Source organism: Plectropomus leopardus, chromosome 10 (genome assembly GCF_008729295.1).
Source record: "Plectropomus leopardus isolate mb chromosome 10, YSFRI_Pleo_2.0, whole genome shotgun sequence".
Taxonomy (NCBI): Eukaryota; Metazoa; Chordata; class Actinopteri; order Perciformes; family Serranidae; genus Plectropomus; species Plectropomus leopardus.
The window spans coordinates 23,500,487-23,510,702 of NC_056472.1; the positions used below are offsets into that span (position 1 = coordinate 23,500,487).

The 10,216-nt window shown below is 43.0% G+C and overlaps 1 protein-coding gene and 1 long non-coding RNA gene across 2 annotated transcripts in view; both read left to right on the forward strand.

Moving 5' to 3' along the window:
- The window catches only part of LOC121949384, an 89,565-nt gene extending 81,032 nt beyond the window's left edge, over positions 1 to 8,533 (forward strand). Inside the window, exon 3 of the long non-coding RNA XR_006106235.1 lies at positions 8,371 to 8,533. This is a non-coding gene — a long non-coding RNA (uncharacterized LOC121949384). The remainder of the gene's footprint in view (positions 1 to 8,370) is intronic.
- Positions 8,534 to 8,543: 10 nt separating this feature from the next.
- On the forward strand, positions 8,544 to 9,840 carry sox1a (SRY-box transcription factor 1a). The gene has a single exon (XM_042495055.1). The coding sequence runs from the start codon at positions 8,733 to 8,735 to the stop codon at positions 9,765 to 9,767; it is 1,035 nt and encodes a 344-aa protein (XP_042350989.1). The 5' UTR covers positions 8,544 to 8,732; the 3' UTR covers positions 9,768 to 9,840.
- The last annotated feature ends 376 nt before the right edge of the window (positions 9,841 to 10,216 follow it).

A 10,216-nucleotide genomic window follows, 5' to 3' on the forward strand; every position in this document is an offset into this window, starting at 1 on the left:
CTTAGTAGCAGCTCTATAAAAAGGGCTAAAGTAACATTTTATAAAAGCTACCCAGAGTTTGGTTCTTCCCCTGAGGCGGAGGCGTTGAGGAGAACTCGCAGCTCTTTTTACAAGGCTCTCCCTTTTCATTTCTCCCATCATTGGTTTCCTGTCATCCCGCCCTCCTTATCTTTACCTCTGTCACTCTGCTTTGCTACAGCCACTGCAATTTAGTGCAGAAAAGTGTAAAAACATGCATCACCAGCTGAATGGGCTGCAGAGTGCATCACTGCTAACAAGGTCTAAGGGCCAAAGTGGTTAACTAAGCATCTGTCTCACTGCCTTCCTCCCTCAGTCACTCTGGCTCTCTTTCTGTCTTCTCGACCACCTGGCTGCTCATACCGCCTTAATTCTCATCCATTTTTTTTTTTTTTGTCTTGTCAATCTCTATATCTGGACAATGTCCAACATGATGGATCTCGCCACCATCAAAGAAAGACTTTCCATTAATGGGCCCTGACCTTGTCTGACTACTGTACTTAAAAACCGTCTCTGCTGCCGGGCGCACTTTCCCCTAATCACTCCCCTCACTCCTTGACCCTCCCCCCTCCCTCCCTCCCCACCCCCACCTTCCCATTTCACCTCCTCGCCATAATCTCCCGTTTTTTTCCCCTCCCTCCATAAATTTTCTGCTCCTCTCACCTTACAAGAACCCCCCTCTGTTGTTTGTGGGGGCTTGCCTGATAGCCATTAGTGTTACACCCTATTACATCAGTAATGACTGACTGTGAGCTCTAATTAGAGATGTGTTAGGGAGAGCTGACTTACCCCCCCCCCCCCACCCCCCCACCTCCCTTCCCTCCTCCTTCCTGCTTTTTTCCGCAGAGCTGTTACTGTGACTCCATCGCCGAGGCGACACCATTAGCACAGCACCTCTAAGAGTTGCAACTCCTGACTGTTAAAACCATTACGTTCATTACAGACCAATCAGAGGGGAAGGTGTTATGGCTAATTGATAAGCTGAACAATGCATAAAATCTTGTCTCTAATTGCCCTGCGGGAAAAGGAGAAAGCGCCCTGGGAGGAAGAGACAGTGAGAGAATGAAAGAAAGAAAGAGAGAGTGGGGAAGCGGCTGGCGTGCTAATTTCAAAATCTGATATTTTTCCACTCGAATAATTTAGGCTTACAATATGTCTTCATCCAAACATGCTGTAGATTTTTCCCCTTCTTGAATAATGGGATGTTTCTTCTGGGTTTGTCATCTGTGATAAGATGATTATCTGAAAGGTCTGGGGCACATTGAGAAGAGAGTCCGCCTTCTCTGCTGGAGTAGGTAATCCTGGGTAATAGCATTATGGACACAGTGTTTTCCTAAAGCCCATGATTATCCACTGCTGTTTGCCGTGGGATTGACATTGGCCTCCCTGGTCTCTCTCTCTCTCCTCTCTTTTTTTTCCTTACTCTGTTTCTCACTTGTTCATGTCATCCTGTCTCTGACTCACCACTCCATCAAGCCCTTATATGCTCTTCTCTTACAATTCTACCAAGAGAAGAAGATGAAAATAGAGCACATGCAGTAACAAAAGAACAAATTGCTTGTAGACAAGGCCGCCCCAGATTTGAATGGCATGTTATGCTCTCTCTGTCAAAAAATCGCACATTCACTTTGTCAGTTTGGGGTTACCATCCTGCTCTAAAACTATTTACTAAAATGTGTTAGGAAATTCTGCAACCGTTTTTAGCCTTTACTAGCTCAGAATATTCTCAGCACTGGATCTCATTTATTGTATTTTCCAACGCAGCAGTTCCCAACTGATGGGTCACGGTCCAAAAGTAGGTCGTTGGTCCATTTTTAATGGACCACAAGTGACTCGTGAACATGTCAAGTTTGTAAGAACACACTTTATTTTAAGCACAGTGAATTTATGACACTGAGCTTTAATTTTGAGGGGCCGTTTCTTTTTATTCTTGCAATTTGTTTTATTTCTTTGTGTTCTAAGCCAACGTATTACATTTTGTGAAATAAAATAGAGTATGTGGTCATTTATAATGTGTGAACCTTGAACTCACAACTAAGGAGAAATCTTGATCTAAAGTCTTAAAATCTTGTTTTATCATACCCAATTAATGCTATATATGTTTTTACATTCTGTAACATTACATTGATTGTTTTATATGCATAGGTATAGATTTCAGGGGGGATGCAGGGGACAAGCCCACCTCAATATTTAAAACATGCATTTGTCCCCCAAAATAAAAGCAAGGAATAGATTTTTTTAAAAAGATTTTTAAAGACATTTACTCCATGAACTGATTAAGACAAAAATTTATCATACGCAGGAAATTAAGTCTTTGATGCTTGAAAATTTCTGCCGCAGGACCCCCGAAAACCCCCTGTTTCATATGAGTCACTGTGCCCTTGTTTGTTTCATTAAACATGTTTTACACAGTCATGGAAAACCTGGAGAAATCATGGAATTTCACAATCATATTTTCCAGGCCTGGAGAAGTCATTGCTTTAGTAAAAGCCATTGAAACTTTGAAAAAGCATGTAATTTTTATTGTGTGTAATGAAATTGTTACAGTAATTTTCTGTGGATAATGTCCATAGAATAGAATATAGAAAGCCTTTATTTTCATTGTACAAGTGCAACGAAATTTAAAAGTGCTGCATCCAAAAGAGTGCAAGTATTAGAAAAAACAATAAAATATGAGGCACACATACAATAAATGAAGGGCTAAAGCAGAGAGCCACTGCATCCATGCGTGCTGCCATGTAACACACGGCAACATAACGGCAAATTTATCTCCTGTAGCTGCCAACGTAACTGTCGCTGTCAGTGTGACGATTTGTTTACCATCGCATACGTTTCTTTATTTTTTCCCTCCCTCTCTCCCTTCATGTATGACAGCAGGCTGAATTTTATGTTTGAATGCCAGGCAACTGGGGCCAGGAAGATAAATTTAATTATAGGTCCTTGAAAGTTATGACATTTAAAAAAAAAAAAAAAAAAGTTTGTCCATGAAAATGTATGGAAACCCTGATTTTAAGTTCGTACTCTGCTTTCATGTTCAGGTGAGCTCAGGACAATTTTCCTTTTTGGTGCCGTCTTCCATCGTTTTCTTTTTTTCTCCAAATATTGGAAATAGACGTAAAAAAAAAATGACGGATTAAATGCTTTCTTAAGTGTGTACCTGCATAGTTTTCAGTGTATAACAGTCTCCAATATAACAGTGTAAAAGCAAATAAGATCTGTATATGTATCAATCCTTTGACTTTTCATGATGCGGACTGTTTTTGAGGTCTTTAGGGATTTGAGTGCCATTATTTAGGTTTGTGTGTCTGTGAGAGACCATATAACCTGAGCTGAGACCTCTGCTTTTAGCCGATTTGCTCACTCTTCCTTCAACGCTTTTAGGCCTGCGCCTGACTTGATCTCTCTCTCTCACACACACTCTCTCTTGCTCACTCTGGCTGTCTTTCTTGTTATTTTCCACCAACATTGCCTTTTACTTAGCTTTACCACTTTGTGTCAATCTCGTTTGTGTGCAGTTTTTATTCGATGCAGTAAATCTCCCAAAGTGACAAAGTGATCTGCGGGGAATCGGTACAAATGACAGGATGTAGAAGTTGTTTTACTCAGCAGTAAGGTGATCTTTTTCCAGGTCGGAAGGTGAATGAAAAGGTTGGTTAATGGGTCATTGAGTCCAAATAGGCAAATACCACAAGGGTTATTGTAACATTTTATGCCAGGGAGTAATTGTTGTGATTCGAAAAGGGGATGACATCCTGATGTGTCATGAAATATGTTCTCACTTTAAAATTGGAGATTTTTAAGGGAATGTAGGAAGCGGAAATGCTTGCCTCCTTCTTGTTTAGACTGTCTATTCATTATACAACAATGAGTGAGAGTGATTAAATGGTCATGTGCAACCAGTCTACGAGGCTTATCCCATTTATGATCATACTCAGGACATGGTGTTTACATGAGCACAAAGAAATTGGGTTATTAATATTCCCGTATACATTTCCTTCAGAGTACTGTACAGAGTATTGTATTCTTCTCTCCAAAGATGATTTTACAGAGATAACCCTGCTGTAGTGTTTGCACTCTTTTTTGAGATGCACTGTTAAAATTCTGTTAAGAAAACAAGCATTTTCTAAGGAAAAAAAGCTTTCTTTATTCATTTTTACCATGATGTCTATTATTTATTTGTATGAACCCATGACCTCTTCGATCCATGCTTGCAACTCGCAACAGCACCGCATTTTTTATAGATAGATGAGGACTGATGAAGAATTGTGCAACAAAGTTTCATACATTTTCATTAAAGATTTACAATTATGCATGTCATTTTTCTAATCTATCAACAGATATTTCCCTTTTGTTTAACACTGTTAATCCAATAGAGTTACTATAGGATCAGTGTTAACTGTTTTAAAAAAAAAAAAGGTGTGAAAAATGTGTGAAACCAATGAAAAAGTGTCAACACATTTGTAAGACCTTTGCAGTTCTGAGGTGATTATGAAGATCAAGTTTCATTTATCATTTCTTAGCATTTAAGAAAAACTAACAGTGAAGGGACCGCTCAGCCTGTGTTTGCAAAACAAACAGGACCAGACTAAGAAGAAATTAATCTCTGAGGTGATCATCAGTGAGTTTCAAGAGGAGAGGATTACATTGAACTTTGTGCGTGACTGTGTGTGTGTGTGTGTGTTTGAAACAGATGCTGACAGTGTTGTGTCCCAAAACTGTGAACCTGTGTGCAAATAAGAGCTCAGCTGTATCTTTTTCAGTATCGTGTGTGTGTGTGTGTGTGTGTGTGTGTGTGTGTGTGTGTGTGTGTGTGTGTTAAGTGTGTGTTTCCCCACCTAGAAGCTGTCAGAGCCACATGCTTGCAAGCTGTGCAGGTTCACATAAACTAAATCTAATTGGATACTGTGGACTTCACAGTATGAAGCAATATTTGAGGATTTGAGGATCACATTGTTGGACACAGTGCATGTCCCGAGTACAAACAGCCTCCAAAGTCAATACCTCTCTCTCTCTCTCTCTATCCCCCTGTACCCCCCATCCCCTCTCTCCTTGCATCCTTTTCTGTTCCCGGATCAGTAATGGGAGTCAGTATCCAGGAGGAGGCGAAGGGGGTGCGGGGCTCCTCCCCAACTCCTCGCCCCTCCTCCCCGAATGCGGCACAGCTGCCTTTCAGAACCCCGCCGCTCCAGCCCCATTCATCCTGGAGAGCCAAAAAAAAAAAAAAAATTGGCTATTTATTAGAATACTTGTTTTGTATTGTTCTGTGCCACACAAAAGACGCTTCATTATGTTAGAAGCAAGCCCCTTTCGCAGAGAGAAACAATAACTTGGAATTGTCTTTTTTAGAGTGTATAATAAATGTCATTTCTTCTTGTCTCTGCCCCTCAGTGTGTGTTGAGTGGTGGGTTTGGGCACCGGGCACGGATGGCCTTGGCATTCGTGCGGCCAGATTGTAGTGGGAGTAGCGGTCTTACATGAGGCTTTGGAGGGTTTAGGACGGCTTTAGGAGTATGGAGGGGAGAAATCTGCCCACTTGGTCTGGAGTAGAGGGAACGAGGGGAACATGCGTAAGTTTGCATATGACAATTCCGTACGCAGGATTAGGTGTTTTTATATATTTAACCTGCAGATGTACTAAATTTAACCTTTCTGCTGTGCGTAATTTTTTTCCTAGTGGAATTAATGCTGAAAAAAAGGGATAAGACACGAACTTGAAATCAGTGATTACGCACGCAGAAATAAGTCAACCTTTATTTCGGATTGTCTGCGCTCTGCTGTGCTCAATTCAGTGCAGATAATGTGTGTTTCTCGCTGCAGGCTGTCGTTTTATTTTGGGACAAGTGAGACGCACCAGGGCTTGGCTGCACAGACAGAGCGCACTGCTCTGCTACCAGTTGCTCTCTCAGTTTGATTTTCCGAGGTGATATTATCGGATCTGCTCGTGGAGTGAGTGCTTATGATCTGTGTGGCTGGATTAGCGAGAGAGAGATCTGTTGCATGCTGTGGAGAATTAAATTGTGAATTGTTTTTCACGGTTCGGTTGCTGACTGTATTAATGTTACATGATTCTGTCGGTGTTTTTACTTTTTCGGTAGGCGAGGGGGGAGGCGGGTGGAAGTGGTGGGGGGTGATCATTTTGGATTTTAGGGTGTGTTTGATCGAAGCTTTCTCCTGCTTTTGCCCATGCCAATCCCCGGTTTATTTCCAGGTCACCAGCAGGTGATCACAACTCTTTTTCGTCACAGCTTCACGCGCGCCTGCTTGTGCACATACACACGTGCACCTTGTTGTGGTTTAGGAGAAAAGATCGCAGATTAAACGGGGTAATCTGAACGCAATCAGTTTCTTGTTTTCAGGCTTTTTGTGCGTAAATGTAACTTTGCGACAGATTTAAGACTTTAAAAAGGCACAAAGACTCCCGTCTTACGTAATTTGTGACACTTATTTTAATTCACAATCCTTCATATTTATTTATATATTAATGTATGGAAGGTGGGGTGCGCGTTGGATAACTGCTTTGACCCTTGGTCCCCCAGTCTTGCACCATCATCGCAGTGCGCACATCCTGTTGCAGAGGCCGCGCGCACAAAGGAGCTAGGAGGTTTGTTAAAAGAGGAGTGACTGATGGGGGATGACAGAGAGAGTAAACAGGGGCCACTGGGGTCCCAATGTCACTGTTAGGCTAATCCTCTACAATCCTTAATCCACTCCCCAACGACAGGAACAAATAATAATAATATTTAATATATTCCCGATCGATCCTTAAATCCACAGTGTGACAACAGGTTTCTTTCTTCACATTTCTTTAATCAGTTTATTTAATCTGATTGATTGATTTTTAACATTTTTTTGGATGCATTGTTTGTGACGAGGGTTTGAATTAATTTAAACGTATATTAAGATGTATTGTAATAAATTTTTTAAATGGAAGATATGCCAAAATCGGATTTATATTGGCTCGTATTAATAGAGTTCTCTGCTTTTGTCATTAAAATATTAATACTTTTAAATGTAAAAATGTAGCATACATCATTTTTTGTTAAATAATTTAATATAAAAAGTATGCTTTCAATATCTAAAGGCAGTTTAAGCTCATCTATTTTTATAAGAACCCAGTCAGGATTGTTTTTCTTTAATTTTGTGCATTTTTCCGTGTGCATCACTGGCACTTACACTGTCATCCTCCTCGGGCCTCAAGCCTCGTGGCCTGGACAACTGCACCCGTTTATTGACCATTGTGATCCCCCGTTAACCCCATTACCAAAGACACATGGATCTGTCCGAGTGATCCCGCTCCCTCAGGCCCCTAAACAGGGGCCACATCAAGCTAAGCTCCAATTAAAATAAAAAACAGCAAAAGGACGATAGAATGATTAAATCGTTAGTCTCGCCGCGGGAAGTGGTATTTCGTTTTCCCTTTCAATTAGGGGTTGATTGGGCTTTTCAGGGGAGGTCAGCTGTGAAATGTGGATTATATATGCGCGGACTCGGAGACACCGTTTCCCTCTCGGTTTCCAAACGGGTTGCTGGATGTTAAAATGTATCAAAAGTGCGCTGGAGATGACAAGAGCAGTTTACATGTTGCCTTTCTTTTCATCTATCCAGGACTCATTCACCATCGCCAGCAGACGGCGATCACGTCGCTTTGCCCCTCCAATTTCACGTCATTATATGGCTATCCATCCTCAGGGGCTTCTCCTCTTAGACCAACAGTTTTTTAGCAAATCTCTTTCACATCATCTTCTGCGTTGAGTGCGCGTAATTTCTCTGTCTGACACCTACTATTACTACATACCTTAATTACATACCTGGAGGGAAAGAAAGAGAGCGAGAGGTGGTAGGAAAAAAATGATTTTGGGGCGCTGCTTGAGTATCAAGTCTCCTGATATTGAATTACAGACCGGTGTAATTCAAGTACATAAAAATAGTTAGGCCCAGGCTTCTCGGACGCACAGTGGATAAGAGGGAAAATGTAAATGGGAGAAAATGTTCTGATTTCAAGCACAAGTACAGAGAGAAAAGTGGAGGATAAAAATAATTTTACCATTTTGTATTGACGGACGTGAATTTCAAAGCTGCACGTTGAAGCTGTATTTTAAAGTAAAAATTCTGCAACCATACCTAAAAAATATATATTTATATATGTGTGTGTTTGACTCATGTAATCAAAGACTGCACTCCTCCACATCTCTTCTAACAAATCTTAGTTATTTTTGTTTAGCAGAAGTCTCTGAGAGCATGTTTGGAAATTTCAAATGCCTTGTGCTATTTGTGGGATTGACCCTCCTTTCTCTGCCTCCTCCTTCTCCTCCTCCTCCTCCTCCGGTGTGTTCTTCCTCTATGGTCCTCTAGTCACCTGACCAAACGCCATGCAAATCACTCTGCTGCTAGAGCCTCATTGGCCGCTTGTGGCTCATTTAACCGCTGTCAGTGCGCATCATATGGCCGCCGCTTTAACCAACTTCTCAACTCCGACAAGGGAAAGTGGCTCCAATGCGCATTCTGTCACAGTGGATGTGAACCAACCCCGGCGAAGACTGCGTGAAATACTGGTTGGAGAACATTTTATATCCCTTTTCGGATTAATTTTGAATCATTTGGGGGTTTAGAATATTAATTTGGTAGCCCTGTACTGTGCGCACCCGATCTTGTGCGCGCCTCTCTCTTGAAGTAGACTTTTTCTCTGTTGGTGGCGAAGTTTAAAAACCAGGTGAATGTATAGCATGATGATGGAAACTGACCTTCATTCCCCGGGTCCCCAAACGAACACGAACACGGGGCAAACGGGGCCAAACAGCGGCTCCAAAGCGAATCAGGAGCGCGTGAAGAGACCGATGAACGCGTTTATGGTGTGGTCCCGCGGGCAGCGGAGAAAGATGGCACAGGAGAACCCCAAAATGCACAACTCTGAGATCAGCAAACGGCTGGGCGCCGAGTGGAAGGTGATGTCCGAGGCTGAGAAGCGCCCTTTCATTGACGAGGCGAAACGGTTGCGCGCCATGCACATGAAGGAGCATCCGGATTACAAGTACCGGCCAAGACGGAAGACCAAGACGCTGCTGAAAAAGGACAAATATTCCCTCGCCGGTGGACTGCTTTCTGGGCCCAGTGGGGGCGGTGGAGTTGGTTTAGGGGTCGGGATGAGTTCATCCGGGGTCGGTCAGAGGTTAGAGAGCCCCGGGGGTCACGGAGGCTCCGCCAGCTCCGGCTACGCGCACATGAACGGCTGGGCAAACGGTGCGTACTCGGGGCAGGTGGCTGCAGCCGCGGCGGCCGCAGCGATGATGCAGGAGGCGCAGCTCGCTTACAGCCAGCACCCGGGCAGCGGAGCGCACCACCACCACCACTCACACCACCATCACTCACACAACCCGCAGCCCATGCACCGCTACGACATGACAGCCCTGCAGTACAGCCCCATCTCGAACTCTCAGAGCTACATGAACGCCTCTCCATCCGGCTACGGCGGGATCACCTACACGCAGCACCAGGGCTCCGGCGTCTCCTCCTCGGCCGCCATGGGGACGTTAGGGTCGCTGGTGAAGTCGGAGCCGAGTGTAAGCCCTCCCGTCAGCAGCACACACTCACGGGGTCCTTGCCCCGGAGACTTGAGAGAGATGATAAGCATGTATTTACCGACCGGAGAGCCGGGGGACCCGTCAATGCAAAGTAGACTCCATGCCTTGCCGCAGCATTACCAGAGCGCCACGGCTGGAGTGAACGGGACGGTCCCTCTAACACACATTTAGAACTCACAGAATAATTGAAAACTGCAAACGAACACATAACCAAATATTTACCTCTTTTCTAAATAACCCCGGTCCCGAGAACTACCTGCATTTTGTACAGAATGTTTATGATATTGTAAATGAAGGGTAAATAGCAAAATCATCTCGGCTTTTTTTTTTTCAAATAGCCACCAGTGGAATTATATAATGATGCTGAGATATTGGTTATTGTGCTATCATCTTTTTGTCCATTACTTCAGTCTTAGTTGAGCGTTACGCCACGTTCAAATTTAGGGGTATTTGGTTCAATTGTTTCTTTCTCTCTTTTTTTTTTTTTTTTTGAGGGGGGGTCTTGTAAGTTATTGAAAATGAGATAACGTGTCATAATCTTAAGAAAGTGCTTTAAAAGAAATGGGAAAATCACATTCTTTAAACATTTGTGTTCATTTGCAGAAGCCTGTGTCTTAATT

Bases quoted from the DNA above. Each gene is read 5' to 3' on its own strand.
- sox1a (XM_042495055.1), top strand. From the start codon at position 8,733: ATGTATAGCATGATGATGGAAACTGACCTTCATTCCCCGGGTCCCCAA.